This window comes from Alternaria ethzedia (genome assembly GCF_023757985.1).
Source record: "Alternaria ethzedia strain BMP 0044 chromosome Unknown scaffold_4, whole genome shotgun sequence".
Classification (NCBI taxonomy): domain Eukaryota; kingdom Fungi; phylum Ascomycota; class Dothideomycetes; order Pleosporales; family Pleosporaceae; genus Alternaria; species Alternaria ethzedia.
The window spans coordinates 757842-777972 of NW_026056197.1; the positions used below are offsets into that span (position 1 = coordinate 757842).

The window sequence follows — 20131 nt, forward strand, 5'->3', positions numbered from 1 at the left end:
TCTGATATTGTCGAGGGCAGGTCAATCTTATCCAGGCTACCGGGGGTTTCAAGGTCGCGCAAATTGGTGCGCAAGGTCCGAAAGTCTTTGGCGGAGTCTGGTCCCCATACATACGACAGGGCAACGTACTCGGCTTCTCGAGGTAAATGTACGATGCACGCATCCACAACATCTACCACGCGAACGTCTTGGAGTGCTTGTCGTAAGAACAGTCCTCCGGGCTTCTCCTCCGATGATCTCAGTAATGGTAGGCTTCCGAACCAAGTCCGGTGTTGGCTCCAATTAATATAAGGATGGAGATGCGACATTGATGCTTTGGTGTTTTTCTCTAGCACAGAGGATGATGACACCCCTGCATCGAAAAAGGCACGATCAACAGGTCGGTCTATGGTGTCTACAATATACTCGTGGTCGCCCGCAAAAGGCTCTTCTTTGCCATTGATGATGGCGGATAACTTGTAGAGAATGCAGCGTACGAGTCCGTCGCCACTGTCACTACGAATCGCGAATTTGACGCTGTCGGCATCTTGGAGGTCCAATGTTCCTCCATATCCTCTACTAGAGTCCTGCGCCGCTGAGATGATGGAATGGCAGAAATCGCAATGCCTCTGGCTTTTGTGACAGTGTTTGAGGAGGCCATGCCATTCCATTTGGCCACGGCAGGTGAGCAGATGCCAGATACGGAAGTGACGACAGGCCTCGCACAAGCGTAACGAGGGATCCAGCTCCGTATTGTCGCATTTTGGACAGGGCTCATGGAGAAAAGTTGAAGCGTCGTCCCATCGAAAAAAAGCCTTCAGTATCCACGCCTTTTGTGTTTAGGCGAATCCCATTCAACTGACGTTTTTGACAATCGGCGTCGTTAGCAGTGGCTTCCATAATGTTGTGCTCAAGGGCGAAGATCAGGTTCCAGACGAGGGGTCTTAGAAATGGCAAGACCGATGGGGTAGGTGGGTTCCAAAGAGGTGGCGTTGTTGTGTTGGTAATAGAGCGGGCCGAGAGAGGCAATGAAGATGATGGTGTCGCGTCAGAACGGTGGCCTGAACCTGTTGAGCTAGGCAGTTACCCCTCAACGAACGTGGGGAAGCTGCGACAGCTGGGCCTGACGAGGCCACGATGCACCCTGCCGCTTACAATGCCTCGAAGTCACTCAGGGTGCATATTTGAAAAGCGATGTATCTTTCCGCGCACGAGCGCATGCGGATCCGTAGATTTAGTAAACTATAGACTACATGAGCGTGCATTGGCACGATGAGAACATCTAGCGTGTTCTCTGGGTGGCTTGTTAAGCCATTGTCGTAAGGTGCAGGCAGTTGCCTCGTTTCCCCCCAGCATAAAACCCATGGGCAGCTCCCATACCAGCAGCAATAATACCCGTCATAATATCCCAAAGAGCGGAAGCCAGCCTCTGAACATGAGGCCGGTCGTAGTTGATAGAACAAGATAAGAAAGAAGATTCGTAATCATAATATGCACAGAAGAAAGAGGTTGAAAAGGCGCATCGGCACATTGCGATAGAAGATGCAAGGATGCAGGTGTCGATGACGGAACAATGGTATCCAGGAAGGTAGTGAGGCACTTAGGAGCGGATGACGACACCCTGGCGGCGGGTGGTCTTCTCCTCGTACACGTACTCGTCCTCGGAGGAGCAGTCAGATGAGTCATCAGAGTATCCGCAGCGAGCACCACCGCAGTCGAGCTTGACGCGGTCACCAGCGCGGGTGATTCCGTAGCGTTCGCATGTGCAGCATGAGCTACCAGAGCTGACACTGGACGGGCTGGAGCTGTTGGTGGAGCGGCTGGTGAGCGAGGGAACGTCGGAGCCCTCGTCGGAGTCGTAGTCTGAGTCGTCGGACGACTCCTCGATTTGCTGCTTGGCAAAGCGGCGGTTGAGATCCTCAAGAGTGGTCTTGTCGTACTGGGTGTTGATGACCTGGCGGGTCTCGTGTGGGCGCTGGGGCTTGGGCGCGACGATGCGCTCTGGGCTGAGGCCACGGCCCTTGGGGATGGTGGCGGTCGAGACGCGGCGGGACTTGCGGTCTGAGCTGGAGGTGGTTGTCTTGGAGCTCGACTTGGCAGCGGGGATGTCGATGATGTTAAGCTTGCGGCCAGTGGTGGGTTCGGTGGTGTGGTCCTTAGCGGGGTCGTGCGAGACGTGGTAGCCGTCGATGATGTACTGGGCAAATGTTAGCTTCTAGTTCACCATGTAGTGTTAGAGAAGAGACATACGTAGTACCAGTAGCGCTGTCCCTGCTTCAAGGTCTGTCCTTGGAACTTGAAGCATCCGACCCAGCCTCCGGACTTCTTGGGGTCCTTGGAGAGCGGGAGCTGACCCTGGTAGCCGTCCCAGGAGCCGAGCAAGTGCACGGTCTTGCAGTTGGAGGAAGTGCGGAGAGTGAAGTTAAGCTGGATAGCGGCCATTGCGATGTTGTTTCGTTCTTTCTGTTGTAAAGATTGGTATTATGATGTAATCGTTTCTTTCGAATTCGTCCGATGCCAAACTAATGGATAGACGTCAAGATTGCTGAAGAAGCTGTGTGTTGAGAGTTTCGTAAAGGTTTGCGAGTATTGCGTTGTCGTTGTGAGTTTGAAATTTCGTTTCGAGCAAGTAGAACTGTGTATTACGTGAAAGTGGACCGGCCACAAAGAATTGGATTATTGTAAAAGGGTGGGTATAAAGGTCGACGGTGAGGTAGTGGGAATTAAATGGCACCAGGCCTGGAGAGTAGAGGGGGAGAAGGGGAGGGGTAAAAAGAATAGACAAAAGACGAACACAACAGCTCTGAACTTGACACACTTGCTGAAGAAAAAAAGACGAGATGTGAGCGGCGCCAGGCCTACTTATCTATAGACACAGCATCGCACAGCTGCTGAGCGACCATTGGGCGTTAGCGAGGGGCTGGCAGGCCGGCACATTGCACTACGCCAACTATGGGCCAGGTCTCGCTGCACCCGGTAGCGATTGATTACCTGCGCTGCGTAGACACGCCATGTTCGCAGGGTGTAAGCTGGTAGCGGGTGTGGAGAGCAGTCTATCGAATGTACGGCGAGCGCTTGATGGTGAAGCGGGAGTGGTGGGCGGGCTTGACGTGTGTAGCCGGGCGTCTTGCTTCTGCGCCCTCATTCGCCAACGCGGGCGGGGAATACATAAGTGGGCCGTCACGTAGCGCACGGGCTTGGGGTGAAAACACCACACCAATGAGCAGCAGAGAACAGGTGAGCCATGTGATGCCGGGATGTGCAAGGTGCAGATAATCGCCTGTCACACTGCATAACAGTGCATTTTCGACGGGGGAACTGTGGCTCGAGGGCTGACGACAGATGCAGAGAAATTTGCTTTCCAAGGCTGCTACCTTGATCGCGCTGCAGCTATCCTCCCTGCCGCATAGAGACCTATTTACAGCCATTCTGCATCCGCTTCTCGGCCTCTGCCCAATCACTGGAGCTGTGCTCATATCATCCATCACCTAATGTCCCGAATGAGGACAATGGGCGGCTAATAAACTTAGTGGCTTGCAACGCCGTCCAACCACAACACCACATCACCAACCTCAGGAATGCTGGAGGCGGAGCGAGCGATTTCTACGGCCACACTGCGGTCACAATGTGCGCCATGTGGAGGAAAACCGGTGTCTCTCGTGATGATGTGCAGAGGTGCATGTGAAGACTAGAGATTGAACGAGTGCAGAGTTGTCAGGAGGAATGACGGGCGGGCGGGAGGATTCAGGTACGCGAAGCGACCGAGGACGATAACATTATCGATGCCCGACTATGAGCACTTCCACCAAGGCATGTCACTGCGTCGGATACGCAGCCCCTTGGGCACACAAGAAGCAGGGGAGACGCTGTGTTGCTGCTGTGCCATGGCCCATTCGCACGATGAGGTAGGTCATTTCTCATGGACGTCCTTCAAAATCAAGACCGTTCACAGTCGCGCATTGACTGAACCTGTGCGAGCTCGTGAGTGGGCCTGGCGGGACCTGATGGTCCAGCCGAGGAGGGCCTCAGGATACGCGCCGTTACCCAGTGCATAAGGGCCACAAACGCACTGGCATCTATGACCTACCCAATAGAGGAGAGCGTGGGTCACGCCCATCATTCACTCCACCGACCGACTCCTCAACATGCAAGCCTCGCATATAACTGGAAGCCAGTTGATGGCATGATCTTGCATGACCAGCCGCCGATGCAGCCTCGAGTCGCTATTAAGTCCTAGTTTACGGTGCCATCGTGAGGATCGCACATGCTCCAACCTGGTCTAGCAGCCTAGAAGATTTGCCAGCTCCTCTGGCGTCAAGGTGCTTTTTCTCCTCTTTGGCCTCCCACTGATTCGTGTCTTGACGGGAGATCTAGGTGCCCGCTTCTTAGGGTTTTCCTCGGACACTTCGGTGCTTTCGTCTGTCTTCTTGGTGGAGATGTCTCCGTCGGTTACAGCGGCTGCTTCCGCGGCCTCTCGTAACTTGTCTTGGACCGATAGCTTTGGCGATCGCTCGTCGGGATGGGCACGTGGGCTCGACAAGCGCTTCTTGGTCTGTCGTAGATTGTCAGATCTGTTGAGGGATGGGTGTGGTGCTGCTGGGCTGGAGATTGTGGAGAGAGTGGACGTAGAGGGAAAGATGTCACAACGTACATGGCGTGGTCTGTCTTGACTCGTTGGTCTTGACGCTCGTTCTTCAGAACGAGGTGGTTTGGCTGCAGAGGTTGGCCGACTAGCCTTCTCCGCATCGACTAGATCTATCCCAGACGTGTCTGCGTTCTCTCCGTCCACCTGAGACGGTGTATTCGGTATGGACGCTGAGAAGGCGACTTTGCGGGGCGATCGACTGGGCGACTTGTTGCCGTTGGTCTCCCTCAACGCTGGCTGGCTGGGTTGCAACTTGATGCTGAAGACATCGGGCCCAGTTGTCTTGTCTGGTCTCGCGTGTGGATTGGGTGAGGGCAGGTAGACGGCCTCGTCTTGCTCTTCTGTATTGTCCACGTCTTCTTCCAAGGCTGAGCTTGCAGCTTCCTCGGCCTCGCTTTCTTCGTCAATCACGGAGAATCCTTCCCTGTCGACCGTCTCGAACCCTTCGCCAAATCCTAGTCCCATCCTAAGCTCCTCGAGATTGATGGTGTCGCCATTGGTCATGCGCTTTCGCCAGGAGTCCATGAGGAGGAACGACTCGCGCAGCCGCGCCTCCATCTTCTCCCAGCCCGCGCGCAGCCTGTGTATCTCCTCCTCGCGCATCTCGACCTCGTCCACTGCTACAAAGTTTGGATTTGTGAGGAGGTTCTTCAGGTTGTCCAAGACCGTGTCCATGTCGTCGGCGAGAGTCTCGTAGTCGGTAGGCAGCGTGTGCAGCATGTCCTGTTGCGTGTCGTCTTGCTCGTCGCCCGCGACCGAGGCGTCGTCTGCGTCTTGTTTGCGATTGACTTCGGGCATGCCTTGTAGCTCTCGCAGCGTCACCAGGGCGCTCCGCACGAGGCCGATGAGGTTGTCGTTCTCGTCGCTCAAGCTCTGGCTCAGCTGGGTCAAGAACTCGGTCGTCTCCTGCTTCAGGCTGTATTCGGGGTCGTCGACATTGGGCGATTCGTCGCGCGCATGGCCAGTAGCGGCGCCCAAGCCCGTGCTGCCGGGGTTGATGGTGATGCTTGCGCCGACGAGGCCCGTCTTGTTGCCGCGCTGCTGGCTCGTCAGGTGGCTCTTGAGGCGTGCAATCTCCTTGTCGCGCTTGCGCACGTCGTTGGTGCAGCTGGTGCGCACTTGGTCGACCGTCGTCTTGAGGCGCTGCATCTCGGCGCGCAGCTTCCGCGCCGACGACTCGGCCGTGTGCAGGGCTTTGCGCGCCGACTGCTCTTGCGCCTGGGCGAGCGAGAGCTGTCGCGATAGGTCGGCATTGCGGTTGTGCTGCTTCTCGAGGGCGGCCGTCTGGCGCGTCGACTCGGCGCGCAGGCTTCGCAGCGTGTCGGCGCTGGATTCGCGGTATTCCTGGTCGCGCTATCTGCTCATTAGGACCCTCTCCACCAGAACGTAAACGTGCATGTGCCTACATCGCGCTTCAATATCAGGTCGTGCACCAGGTTGATGATCTGGGCCATGGTGGCCTCTTTCCCCCCTTCTCCCCTCGACGGATGCGCAAACTCAATGGGCGTGCCATTGCGCAACAGCCCCCGCGCAAGCAGCAGGTTGTTGATGTACGTCGACGCCGTCTTGAGATTGTACGAGTCCATGGTGAGTGCAGCCGTCGTGGTCGGCTACCGGCGGCGTCGTCGGATGTGGCGGCGTTGTGAGCTTGTCGGCCACTGTTTGTTTATCCCTGGGTTCCGATGCCCAGGTAGGAGGTAGAAGGAGCAACCGAACAAGCACGGACCCACGCGTTCCGATCCTTCCGCCACGACTCCATGCAACGTTGACGTGATACGACGACGTCCACCTTCAGCCAGCCCGTCACAGCCGTGCATGCAGCCTCTTCGTGTCCTGCTCGCATCATCACCATTGTTGCATCCGCCTGCACCCGGCTTCACCACCACTCGCGCTTCAGCAATTATCGTGATTACCAGCGACATACATATACTTCTCTAGCGTATCTGTGCGTGACTCTCGTTTCGCATGGCCCAGAAGTTTAATGCCACAGACGTGTTTTTCCCCTGAGATCGGACTCGGACTCGGTCCAACCATCAGCGCACCCCACCATGACCGTCGATGACAATTATACGCACTGCTTGTCTGACAAACCTTCGGGTTCCGAGAATGCCAGTCCTGCAATTCGGCACTCAAGTACCGTTTCCAATACTGGGCTCGCCTTATCCTATCCAGGCTAAATACCCATTCCAGCAAACCATATAGTTTTACGACGGTGTGCGTCGATTCCCCTCAAATGTCGGGCCCATTGCCGTAAGCTTCGCAGGGACTCTCACATGATCTGCACTCAATTCCTTATTTCATGCGTCGCCATTGGAGGGGGTTTGCCGTATTTTACGATTCTTCCACGCGACCTGCCCTAGCCATGGTTCTCCCCAGCTTGTGTACATGTGCTGCTCTCTGCATGGCTGCCATGGCGTCCGGAACCAAGACCGGGGACAGCTAAACCTAACGTCGAAGAAGCCCACATTGTAGTACTTAAGGCACATCGCTCATCAAGAGGTGATCTGTAGGCTGCGTTCGTTCTTCTGCGCTTTCGTCCATCTTTCGCTCGTTCCTTACACTCATTCACTTCCAGACATGGACAAGTTCACTTCTCTCGCTCTTGCGACTCTCCTGTTAGGAGCCCAATCCGCCTTTGCTATTCCCACAGAGGCCACTACCAAAGCGTGTAACGAAATCAACAATGCTCTTCCAGGAAAAGTCCTCACTCCGGGACTTCTCAAGCTCGAATACGCACATGAGACGCAGCAATACTGGGCTACCAATCTCCGCGAAGTCGATCCTGCATGCATCGTTCAACCAGACTCTGCCCAAGATGTGTCCATTGCTATCAAGATCTTGAACAAGTACCCGACTGTCAAGCTTGCTACACGCAGCGGAGGTCACGATCCAAACAAGCAACATGCTGCGGTCCAAGACGGTGTTCTCATCGCCATGACCAATCTAGTCGGAGCGACGTACGACGCAGCAGAAGATGTTGCATACGTCCGACCGGGAGGCGAATGGAACGACGTCATTGGCGACCTTGAGAAGAGCGGCGTGGCAATCGCTGGAGGACGACTCGGTCTCGTCGGTGTCGCGGGTCTGCTGCTGGGTGGAGGTCTTTCATTCCTCGGTGCTCAAGAGGGTCTTGCAGCCGATGTCAGTTTTCCGCTATATGCAAAGGGAAGCTATGCTAACAAGCGATAGAACATCATCGAATGGGAGACTGTTATGGCGAACGGGTCTGTCGTCAACGTCAACGCCGCAAAGCATCCCGACCTTGCGCAAGCTATGCGTGGTTCCGGTAGCCAGTTCGGTATTGTCACCCAGTTCAAGACTAAAGTTCATCACATGGGCGACGTCTGGGGTGGCTCATGTGTCTTCGACGACTCAAAATCCGACGCACTATACGCTGCTTTGCACAACTTCATGGCACACGGTGCCGAAGACCCCAAGGCGGCCATCATTCTTACGGACCTCGTAGTCGCAGCTGGAATCAAGACGAAAATTCTCTTTTCCTTTTACGACAACCCTAAGCCACCTACATCGGGTCCATTTGCCGATTTCTTCAAGATCGTCAACCCTTTGTGTCTACCCAAGACACAAAAGTACTCTGAGCTAGTAAGTCTATAATCTAACTTCAATGTGCCGTACAAGCACTAACAATTCTCAGCTGAAGGCAAACGGCGAGCCAGTCCGACTCTTGAACGCCCGCGCATTCTTCCGTACTTACACTGTCCCATATATTGCATCCCGGCCTCAGATGTACAAGGAGATTCGCGACAAGCTTGCTGAACTCACTGGTATCTTCCTCAACACCCTACCTGTCGTTCGCGCTATCCAGTTCAGCGTTGACTTCCAACCTCTTCCATCCCGCTTTGGAAAGATGTCCGAGTCCAAGGGCGGAAATGCCATGGGACTTTCGTCCTCTGACCCTGACCGCATCATCTTAATTTACCAAGGAGCGTGGAACTTGCCCACCGACGACGCTCTTGCGTTTGGCATCGCCAGGGAATTGACGGCTTGGTTGGACAAGGTCGTGCCTCAATGGATAGCAGAAGCGGGTATGCCAAGCGACATGTACATGCCATTGTTCATCAACGATGCCATGTGGGACCAGCCAGTTTTCCAGAGCTACAAGGATTACAACAAGTTTAAGGCATTGCAGAAGAGTGTTGACCCGAAGGGCTTGTGGAGCACCAGGGCAGGTGGCTTTAAGTATTAGGTCCTTGTCGCCAACGTCATTATTATCTAGTACATACAATAATGTGTATTTTAAATACCATCTTGTCAATCGCATCTTTCGCACGCTTGCTGCCGTTAGTCAGTCGCATCCTGGAAGCAGAATAGGAAGGTGTTCTTGAAGCAGCGGGGCCACTATACTGAAAGCGGGGTAGTCGTACCTAGGTGTCTGACTCCATCACTACCTGTATGACTGTCTTGCATACATGTCGACTACAAAAGCTTTTCCATCTTCTTATCTCGCCGCAAATTTTCTATCTACCACCAGGGCATGATGGCTCAAACACTCCAGTTCACCAGCTACGAGCATGAAGATGCCTGGGACGTGAATTGGCTGCGTGTGGATGACACCCATGAACTTTACTATCAACAGTTCGGCAAGAAGGACGGAAAGCCTGGTAAAAGTGCCAGCCATGTTGTCCAACTTTCCTGATAGTTAACGCTTTGCAGTCATCTACCTCCATGGCGGTCCTGGCGGGAACTGCTCCAAAACCAACACCGTCTTCTTCAACCCCTCTGAATACCGAGTGGTTCTGCTCGACCAGCGAGGCTGTGGTCAATCGCGCCCTAATGCCAACACAACAGACAACACTACTTGGCATCTCGTCGAAGACATCGAAAAGCTGCGCAAGCATCTGAAGTTTTCCAAATGGCACATGGTCTTTGGTGGCTCCTGGGGATCCACACTCGCTCTAGCATATGCGCAAACACACCCCGATAGTGTAGGTAGTCTAGTCCTGCGCGGCATCTTCACCGTGCGAGACATCGAACTCAAGTGGACCAACCATGCAGGCGGCGCGCAAATGCTGTTTCCCGACCGCTGGGAGGACTTTATCAAGTTTTTACCAGAGGAAGAACGTTCCGATCATATCGGCAACTACCACAAACGCCTCATGTCTTCGGACTCGTCTATCAGTCATCCCGCGGCTGAGGCGTGGAACACGTGGGAGCTATCAATCAGCACCCTGTATCCTGACCCACACGCGTACAAGAAACTGAAAGAACCAGCCTATCTGCTCGCACATGCTAGGATGGAGATCCACTACTTCATCAACAAAGCATGGATGGAAGACGGGCAGCTGTAAGTCTTGGCTGTACGGAATGCAGACAATTACTGACTTCGTCCTGCAGGTTGAGGAAGGAGAACGTGGACCGGATCCGGAACATTCCGACGACCATCGTGCAGGGCAGGTACGATGTTGTCTGCCCGCCGGTTACAGCGTGGGAGTTGTACAAGCAGTGGCCGGAGAGCAAATTGCACTTCATCGACGACGCTGGGCACAGTGTTATGGAGCCCGGGACGAGAAGGAAGTTGACTGAAGTGTGCGACGAATACGCGTCTCTGAGCGTCTAGCCCTATGCAGCCGCGGAACCCGTTTTAGGCTAGCGTTATTGTGAGACATCACGATCCGATGAATTTGACGGAAAATTAAGCCGTGCTCGAGCATCGCAGCTTTGGTTTTACGGGCCGTTTATGTGTTGGCTGACTAACGCCAAGACTGCCTGCTAAAGCCCAGAAGACTGCTGGGGCCCGCGCAAACGTCGCACGCAGCACCAGCAGTCTTCATTCTATGTGAGTGACGTAATGGACCATGGCTACGACCGCGCCCATCTCGACCACGACGCCACCCGCAGCTATCGATAACCACGAACGGGTACGCGCATACGAGATCGCCGCGTGAGAATTGCCAGCCGACGTCACATTGCCGATTCCTGTTGCTAACACGGCCCTAGATATCTCTCTGCCGCGTCGTTCCCCTTCCACATCCCAGAAGGACCGCCGTCCGAACCAGTCCCCAGCAGCGACATAACCCTCAACGCCCTCGTCCAGCATGGCGTGCACAAGATGGACTGCGATCGCGCATTCCTTTCGCTCATTGATAATCGAAATCAATTCATATGCGCAGAGATGACGAGGCACCAGTCGCTTTCGAGTGCAGACCCGGCCGAGCCGCTCTTGCTGGGTACTTCGCGAATCGCTCTCGAATGGGGCGTCTGCCCATTCACCATGTGCATCTTCCAGGGCAAACCAGTGCCTATGCCGGACAGTCCCTATATCATTGCCGATAAGTCGTATTTCTGCATAAAAGACTTTCGCCAGGTTCCCACATTTGCCGAGCGCCCGTTCGTGGCTGGCTACCCGCACATGGTTTCATACCTCGAGATACCGCTGTTTGCAATGTCTGGGCAGATATTGGGCAGCTACTGTGTTGTTGACACTAAAGAACGGGACTTCCTGCATCCCAAGTCTCTGAGCACTCTTCGCGAAACTACCTCGGCTATCAGTGCATACCTCGATATGCGACGCGCCGAAGCTTGTAAGTCTCGATCTGCTGAGATGATGCAAGGTCTTCGCCGCTTTGTAGCTTCAGATGACATGGTTCCAAGGTCTGTGGCCCCTGTGCGCTCTGGAGCTCACACAAGCCAATTCGACCTAGATGTTTTTGGCGCCGCCTCGCGAAGAAAACCTGACAAGAAGTTGTCCGACGGTACAAATCCAAGCGTCACCACGTCAGACCATGTCCAGTCATTGCCTGTTTGCGATACATCTGTTATCGTTTCGCCCCAAGATAATGTCTCGAAACGGGTCAAATCTGACTTTGCTACTCAAGTCGACACTCTCTTCATGAGAGCCGCAGATAGTATTGGCGATGCTATGGGTCTGGATGGCCTAGTCTTCTTTGACACTGTTTCAACTGGCGCCCGAAACAAAGGTTGCCAGGTACGAGACATGTCTCCTGACAATACATCTTCGCCAACATGCGATCTCTTTGCGGTACCTCTGTCCTATTACCACAGAGATAACGCCCCCGGACAGCTGAAATTGCGTCAGTCGCTCATCCAGCGCTTGACTGCCAAGTACCCTCGAGGGCATGTCTTCGCAGTCGATGAACATGGGGTCTTCCAACACGATTGCGATGACGAACTTGACTCTGGTGCGGATGACAGATGGAATGACCTCTTCAGTTTATTGCCAAAGACCCGCTACGTAATATTCCTGCCTATGTTTCACTACTCAAGAGAAGCTTGCTACGCAACCTGCCTAGCATGGGTATCTGACACCGGCAAAACACTTGATACTGGCGATGTCAATTCATTGACAGCTTTCGGTAACTCACTGATGGCTGAGGTCTTTCGCTTAGAAGCATGCGAAAACACACTTTCCAAGTCGGATTTCGTTTCGACCATCAGTCACGAGTTACGAAGTCCCTTGCATGGCATCTTGGCCAGCATTGAGCTGATCCAAGAGAACTGCCAGGGATCTGGTTTGATGTCGGAGATCTCCATGATTGAGTCTTGTGCGGTCACTCTTCTCGATACATTTGACCATCTGTTGGAATATTCCAAAGTGAATAGCCGCGCCAGCGTTGGACAAAGAGGCGGAAATGGAGATCCTCGTTTCACCACCCACGTTCATCACGGTGCAGTAGCTGTCGACTTGGCTTCTATGGTCGAAGACGTTATTGGGACTGTTTCCGTAGGTCATGACCATTCTTCGCGCCTCTCTTCTGGACTTAATAAAGAGCGTCAAGATTTGTTGGTTGGATCGCCCGCAACGGCACAAACCGAGCCTGTCGTCGTCACCACACACATTGAAAAGGCCCGTGATTGGACCTTTGTCATTGACGAGGGTGCTTGGAAGCGGATTCTACTTAATGTCGTCAGCAACGCATTGAAGTATACCAAGTCGGGCTACATTCACGTAGGTCTAGCATTTTTGGAGGCTGCCGATGACAGTCAGTCACAAATCAGTCTTTCTGTGACCGACACGGGTGTAGGCATGAGTGAGGATTTCCTCAAATACCATCTCTTTACACCCTTTACTCAGGAGAATCTACTAAGTCCAGGAACTGGGCTAGGTTTGAGCTTAGTGAAGAGCATCGTGGAGTCACTACACGGAACTATATCAGTCTCTAGTCGTTTGGGCAAGGGAACGAAGATCATCATCAACATTCCGGCTAGTCAAACGGCGCAGAGACCAAAAGCGCCACGTGGCGAGAACGTTTCCTCTCACGAATGCCTAAGCGGAAAGGCAATCGGTATGCTCAGTCTCTCTCGACCCGAAGATCAAGGCAAAGAATTTGCACCCTCTATCGATTCGCCTCCCGAAGCGCTGGAGCGGGCCGTTCGAAATATCTGCGAGGATCGCTTCGGCATGAGGTTCACCACTGTTTCCACAGACACACTTCCGGTTCTGGATGTACTCCTCATCGATCACCATGCCCTCTCTTCGAGACTCACGTACGACTTGAAAACTTTGTTCCCTACGTATACGGGAGGGACTTACCCGGTCATGGTCGACTTGCGCAATATCAAAGGCGCACCTCCCGAATCTGGCACTAGCAAGCCCATGCACACAGTACTAGTTACTGCAAACTCGCTCGGACCTGCACTCATCTCGGCTATGAAGGATGCCACTAACAAGGAGATGGCAGACTCGGTGCCGTCCATAGAAGTCAGAAGCAGACCTGACATGGAGCCAACAGAGCAATTAGAACATGCCGACACAAATTTAGAGCCAGACCCGCAAATCAAAGTACTTCCACACCGCAGCTTATCGTTGCAGCGTGTGACACTAGCCGACGCCGCCACAAGTCCTGCTCTACAAGCACCATTACCAACACAACCACCTACCCCGCTTACAAGCAGCCCGACATGCCGATTCCGCCGTCTGCTCTTGGTAGACGATAACCCCATAAATCTAAAAATGCTTTGCGCCTTTGCAAAACGCCTCGGCGTACCGTATTCCAGTGCCACCGACGGCGCAGAAGCGGTGCGTCTCTATCAAACCGCCACTGAGCAAGAGGACCCAAAAGCAAATTATGACTGCATCTTCATGGACATCAGCATGCCAGTTATGGATGGCTTCCAGGCCGTGTCAAAGATTCGTGGAATCGAACACGGTTTGATGGAAAAAGGCATACCAAGACAATCCGATGACGCTGCGAGACATGGTCTAGATGGTACTCTAGAGGATGAGAGAGGTACCCGGGCGTACATCTTCGCATTAACGGGTCTTGGTAGCGAGAAAGCGCGAAAGCAAGCGAAGAATAGCGGTTTCGACGAGTTCCTTCTCAAGCCAGTGAGGTTCAAGGACGTCCTACCGTTGTTGGCACGTCTGCCGACTGCATGAGGGCTATGGGTCATCTGTCACATTTAATGCAGACTTCGTTGTGGGGGCGTTGGTTTCATTTAGTTTATGTAACATGCTGGCGTTCAGATTCTGGGGAAGCTCTACTCAGAGCATAGGATGTAATAACGACCTTGGGAATAAGGCTTCCGGTAGGACCGCTTGCTCGACATACGAACAATTTCAAAACAGTGACAACATCGTACGTATACGATACTCACTAACGGCTGTCTTGCAGTGACCTAAGGGTAAGCGATGTTGTCTTGGCTAGCCTTCATCACGTCTGTCAGTGTTTGCTTTTCTGTGTCTTACAGCAAGGCGCTTGTAAGTCGGTTCAACTCCTCCGACGGCAGCGAGAGGAGCTACGAAAGCCCGCTCTGTAATTGCAAAGAACGAAAAAGTAAAGAAACACGGACGGGAGGCTGAAAGTAGAAGGTGCTGTTCTGCTTGGAGGACTAGGAGCTTAGTCTCGACCAAACATCTATAATGGTAGATGCTGTCATGCGGAGGCGCCTCACGGCTTCGTGATACCTGAGGGATAGAGAGCTGGATCGCATTCCCGTTGGCCGAGTTCAAGATTGAGGTGACATTGTGGCGCCGTCACATGGATGAGGACGGTCTCGTTTATGGTCTTTCCTTCACGTATGTTGGTGCGTTAACGATGGGGTTGGAGTCTGAGCGCTTATTCGAGGACCACACGGGCTTGCTATATGCACACGCACTTGTATTCGAGGTTCATGGCAAGTCTTCCACTCACTGCTGGACGTGACTGTAGTCTGTCTCGAGGCCTGAAGTATGGCCGACTGCATGAAAGACTGGCTCGTACATGGAAGAAGCCATTAAGAATTAATCAGAGTATTGAGCCAGACTCAGTACGGCGTCAATGTGAGTTCTGCCCAGTTTCGTCAGAATGTGGAGTCTAGTGTCCTGTGTCAAAGCCATTCGTCTAGCCATGCGCAAGTTACATTGCAGTGCAGACAGTACGGAACACCCGGCATCGTGCTTTCTACTGGTGTAAATTGCCAACATGCTTTTTCGTTCTCGTTGCTTTGTTCATAGAGGCTATTTAGAAGTTTGGTAGCTTACAGGGTTGGTCACAACGGTCGCGAGTGAATACCCGCAGCAAATGCGCCTCTGCAATTAGTTGGTGGTTAAGCACAAGCTGGCATCACATCAAGTACGCCGGCAATATACCGGTGGTTTTTGCGGCTAATGGTGTTGGCCTAAGGTACGATCTCACTAAACTTTGAGCTGACGTAGCTATCTGGGAAGGATCGGCCGATTTATACCTATCGGAACATTCACTCTTAATACCATGTCTCTCATTTCCTAATCGACATGTGTTGAGTATTCCGGTCGCTACAAATCAGCAGAGATTGTGCAGCGAAGTCGCCGAAGTTGAGCTACCATGAGAAGCACAGGAACTAGCTCCTCGCCAAAGTATAGGAGCTGTCTGTACGGCTAGTGTCGGCGAGCGTCCGCGACTCAGCGGGCTCGGCATTATTCCGAGCCCTGACTTGGACAAAAGAAACAACAACACATCAGCCGGACCCTTTGTGTTGCTTTTGGCGGACCGCGCCACGCAGCGAACATGTCGCATTTCCCTTTTCCAGGTAGTCACCTGCATGCCGTTGTACATTATGAGACTAGATTGCCATCTACACGAGGGGCAACAAAGGCCTCCACGTGACTTGGCATTGGTTGCGGCCGCTCCGGACACGGAAAAAGCAGATCTGCATAAGGCTCGGCGACCCTACTTCGTTGCTGGGATTTCTGACTGGACGATCGTAGGTGCCTGCTTTTGCATGTTCGGGCGGCTGCATCATCGCACTGATGTTCGACGGCTACGCCCGCAGAAGGATCGCCGACCCGTAGATACCGCTACTACACTACACCCTTTCCAGTGGGGCGCCGCTTGCCAACAAAGAGCTACTAACTGAACAACCTCAGCTGAACTCGGGCACGTCGACAAGAAGCCTTGTTCACAGAAGGTAGCGATCTACTATGCTACTGCAAGGCTAATCTTGGCGCGGTGAAGCGATCGGGGTAGTCTGAGCTCACCCTACAAGTTGGGAAGTGACTTGAGCCCCTTAGCCCTGAGATCGGTTAGTGCTCTCTACCCAATACGGCGTCTCTTGATTCACTGGGAGTAAATTGTTGATCATGTATTAGACGAGAGTAGTGGGAATCGATGATCGCAATGCCATGTGCAGATTCAGCCGCAAAAGCCCCACTCGGCGATGGATTATGGCAGATCTCTCTGCCAGAGACGAGTTTGGTAGACCCTGTCGATAATCACTGTGAGGTAACATCAACCACAATACTGAGAGCAGAGTGGTTACCGACGATAGTTGAAAGCTGCTTCAATATGATGCGATAAAACATGTCAACTCATGCCATACTCCGATCAATGATCTTTTAGGATCAACGTCCAAGAACGTTTTGTCAACTGATTCAGAGGCCTACATGCAAACATCTGCGTGTTTTCGGTCAAGACAAAGTGGGTTGTAGTGCATAGCCTCACTTGTCATTAAACTTTGTTCTTTTGACAGTAGCGTACGCTACATCACCCACCTTCTGGGTTATGGGGTTGATTGGCATCTCAACGCGGTGTACAGGAGGATCAGCGAACCTAGTTGTGGTTCAGGACTACGGGAAGCATTTGCTCCGTTGACTCGAGCTTGGCTACATCGCACGTCGGGTATAAAGACACCGCAGTCTCCCATGAAAAGAAGGTATCGCACACCTTCATCTGCAATCATCACTCCTCACTTCTACCATCTACCACCAACAACCGCTTTCACAGCTTCTTCCCACCGCAATCATGGTCTCATTCCGCAACTTCTTCACCGCCGCCTTGGCCTTCTCCGTGCCTATCTCGGCTGCTATCACGCCCGCTGAGGTTGTCACCAACATCGAGTCGATCACGCAGAAGAGCATGGCGCTTCAGACGCCGGCCAAAAGCGTCACCGTTATCAGTGGACAACTGCTCCTCATCGGTCAGGGACCATTCCCCGAGATCATTAGGGGCTTCGCAGACATTGTAACTACCGCCACCACCGCCATCGCTCAGATGCAGGGCATGCCCAAAGAGCCCGCAGGCGCTTCTACTGATGCCGTCTTCGAAGCCTTCCGCGAAGTGAGTACCATCTGTTCCGCAGATATACATGTTGCTTACGACGAGAAACAGTTTGTCCGAGTTCATCAAGCGCTGCTCAACATCCTCATTGGCAAGGCCGGTTTGTTCAGTACTCTCCCTTTCGTCGGTGCGCCCGTTGCGGCTGTACTCAGGCAGATCGAGAAGGTCGTTGATGTAAGTCTTTCTTCTCTTGTAGTTTTCACGCCTAGCGCCCGCTCCGATACTATCTGTTGAACTCGAACGTAATTCCTTGAGTCTGCTCGCTAACAGCCTTTCGCAGACGATTGCCTTCATGTTGATTGATACCTTCGAGGCCCGCGCCGCAGACTTCAAGGATGAAGCAGGTGCCCTTTCCGGAACTCTTACTGTTTGCATCAACCAGTACCAAGGCATTACCACCGGTATCACCAAGAGGAACCTCAGGTTCGCGCGCCGCGAGATGGTTGCTGCTGCTTAGATAGGCTTTCAGCCCAAAGATCACCAGGCGGAAAGCTCTCGGAGCTGAACGATGTCTGTGGATGGAGTGGGGGAGGAGTGTCGAGGACGATGGGCAGTATTTGTAAAACCTTAGAAGGTCTCAGGACAGTCATTACCACATGGTTGGCCATGTTTCTGTTTGACAGCTGCGCTTTACGGTCGATTGCATAGTTAATGTAAAGTCACTTTCGTCCAAGAGTCTACCATCACGATATGAGTGTTTTGCATCTATTCCTTGCCTCTGCGCATAAGTCGTAGGAACTAATCACTAGCGCTCTTCTAACACCTTTCATCTCGGGTACATCTCTCTATGTTTGCTACTCAGCAAGCGTGAGCGCACTTGCGGGACGTCTGGCTGCTGACGTCGATAGAAGCGCCGGGAGACGGGTGGACACATCCTTCGGGTCATGGGTCCTTGAAGAGAAGCCAGCGAAACAAGCACCGATAAACAAAGTCTTCATATCTAGTCTCGGTGATGTTTGGGGTAGTTTGTGGGTGAAATGCCTGCTCAAGTGCAACTGAAGAAAGAGCGACACTCTCTTCCGGCCTAGCGCGGTGACATCATCCCTTCCGCTCTCCTTGGGTGCTCCTTCTCTCTTCATTCCTCTGTACATTCTCCCAAAGAACACAATGCGTTTTCTCTAGGTTCAGCCGTATTCTTCCAATACATGCTCGCGTACTGTTACCAGTGCGCGGCTAGCAGACAGATATGAGAGCGCAGGCTACATTCTCATGACCGTAGCTCGTAGAGCAACTCCAGATTAATCGACAATATTCACTGGTGGTCTGACCAAATCATTCATCGTTGGTGCACGGACAGGCTTTATCATCTAGGCAGCGGCAGCTTTTAACCTCTGGACTACAGCAATTCTGGCTCTCTACGTTCGGTCAACATAAACCAATCCCTCAACCTAGCATCGTTTGACTCACCCTCTGGAGACCATATAAGGCCAACTTTCTGATCAGATCACCAGCGGAAAGACAAAATGGACTTGATCGAGCTTCCAGTAGAGCTCCTCAGTCGAGTGTGTCGCTTCCTCGGACGAGCGTCGGGTACCAACAACACCAAGTATTCATACAAGAACAGAGACTTTGGATCGCTGCGATCGACATGCAAAGCCATCTACGCTAGGACCGAGTTCGACGCAAGCATTCGGTACGGCCTCCAGGAATGCCGCTTATATCTCGAGCCGTCGTCGCTTGCTCTCTTCCTACACTTGTCCCGTATACCCGCCTTCCGCAATCGAATGGCGCGCATAACTGTATGCCCGCTCAAAAAGCCCAAGACGATAAGCGACTATGAATGGTATCTGCTACACGAGGACGAGTACAGCTTTGTGAGGTCCGGTGAAGCCGCCCATATGCTCGCCCAATGTTTCCGACAACATCAAGACGCGGAGTCTTTCATGGAGCTAGAGCTACCCTTTGGGACTCATATTTTCAGTGAACAGACAACTGTGCTGCGAGCACTGCAGCTGTCGCAGTTTCCAGAGAAGATCGCCTATGTCTACCTCTGGCTGGAGAACTCTCAGAAGCCCGAATGGCGACTGTTTGCAGACTCATTGTCGGAATTTCGACCTTGGATCAAGAAAGCTGTCTTCTTAACACCAAATGCATACGGCAAAGATGTTGCGAAGAGTCGCGAAGTTGGAGCTCACATCAAGAATGTGCGCCCGGTCCATCCCGATGTATTGAAAGTTGTTGCTGCCACTACTAGTGTTGAACGCCTACAACTCCTAGGGTGCAACGAAGTTCCTGAGCTTAGGATATGCCATGGCTGCGAAAGTCTATTCTCTACACACATGATGGCCCGCTCGTACGAGCATTTGCAATCTCTAGAGCTTTCCGATCTCTACCTAAGTGGTAGCCGACTCCGAGGATTCCTCAAACGCGCTGAGAATCTGGTGTGGTTCGAGGCAACGGAAGCGACCTTAACGGACGGATCATGGAAGTCGATATACCAGAGATTGAGGAAGCTACCGCTCTGGCATGTCTACCTCAGTCGAGATTACCAGAAACATGGGCCTCTCACACCAGCCGTACTTCCCCACGCTTGCCGTGACGGCCACGCAAACAAGGGCAGGAAAGGAGCCTACCATGACAATATCAACGTGCTACTCAATGCTTTGATAACGCACTTTCACGTTTGTCGCGTGCACAGAGAACAGGGGTATCGTGGTCCGACATACTTCGAGGTCTGCTTCTTTGATATTCCGGGGTTGTTCAGAGATGTTTACAAGAGCGACATACAGAAGTATGCTGTAGAGGTAGAAGGGAACTGAAACATCAGAGGCAACATCCATGACAGCTTGTGGTTGGGGTAGCGAGACCACCCTGTTGAGTAAAACGCTCAACACGAGATCTGTGAACTGCAGAGCAAAGTGCCGCCTGGTTTCAGCTGTCCATTATGTCACTGGCATGTGATGACGCGGCAATGTTGATACATTTGATACATTTGATCTCACTGGGGTTGAACCGTTACTTCATAATACATACATGGATCAGTCGTTGAGACCTGATCAGACCACTTTTACAC

The 20131-nt window shown here is 52.8% G+C and overlaps 6 protein-coding genes across 6 annotated transcripts; 4 read left to right on the forward strand and 2 right to left on the reverse strand.

The window, feature by feature from the left end:
* Nucleotides 1-1579: 1579 nt before the first annotated feature.
* Nucleotides 1580-2421, reverse strand: J4E87_002387 (uncharacterized protein; the record flags this gene model as incomplete). The annotated part of the gene is made up of 2 exons (XM_049374024.1): nt 1580-2176; nt 2230-2421. The coding sequence occupies 2 exons, from the start codon at nt 2419-2421 to the stop codon at nt 1580-1582; spliced, it is 789 nt and encodes a 262-aa protein (XP_049236164.1).
* A 1837-nt stretch (nt 2422-4258) lies between these two features.
* Nucleotides 4259-6210, reverse strand: J4E87_002388 (uncharacterized protein; the record flags this gene model as incomplete). Its single annotated transcript, XM_049374025.1, has 3 exons — nt 4259-4531; nt 4631-5977; nt 6031-6210. 3 exons carry the CDS (start codon nt 6208-6210, stop codon nt 4259-4261), a joined length of 1800 nt encoding a protein of 599 aa, XP_049236165.1.
* A 991-nt stretch (nt 6211-7201) lies between these two features.
* J4E87_002389 (uncharacterized protein) lies at nt 7202-8831 on the forward strand (the record flags this gene model as incomplete). Its single annotated transcript, XM_049374026.1, has 3 exons — nt 7202-7765; nt 7814-8227; nt 8280-8831. The coding sequence occupies 3 exons, from the start codon at nt 7202-7204 to the stop codon at nt 8829-8831; spliced, it is 1530 nt and encodes a 509-aa protein (XP_049236166.1).
* A 288-nt stretch (nt 8832-9119) lies between these two features.
* J4E87_002390 (uncharacterized protein) lies at nt 9120-13982 on the forward strand (the record flags this gene model as incomplete). The annotated part of the gene is made up of 6 exons (XM_049374027.1): nt 9120-9246; nt 9299-9929; nt 9980-10171; nt 10583-11166; nt 11461-11570; nt 11667-13982. 6 exons carry the CDS (start codon nt 9120-9122, stop codon nt 13980-13982), a joined length of 3960 nt encoding a protein of 1319 aa, XP_049236167.1.
* A 2821-nt stretch (nt 13983-16803) lies between these two features.
* On the forward strand, nt 16804-17575 carry J4E87_002391 (uncharacterized protein; the record flags this gene model as incomplete). The annotated part of the gene is made up of 2 exons (XM_049374028.1): nt 16804-17292; nt 17399-17575. The coding sequence occupies 2 exons, from the start codon at nt 16804-16806 to the stop codon at nt 17573-17575; spliced, it is 666 nt and encodes a 221-aa protein (XP_049236168.1).
* A 1267-nt stretch (nt 17576-18842) lies between these two features.
* Nucleotides 18843-19877, forward strand: J4E87_002392 (uncharacterized protein; the record flags this gene model as incomplete). Its single annotated transcript, XM_049374029.1, has 1 exon — nt 18843-19877. One exon carries the CDS (start codon nt 18843-18845, stop codon nt 19875-19877), a length of 1035 nt encoding a protein of 344 aa, XP_049236169.1.
* Nucleotides 19878-20131: the final 254 nt, after the last annotated feature.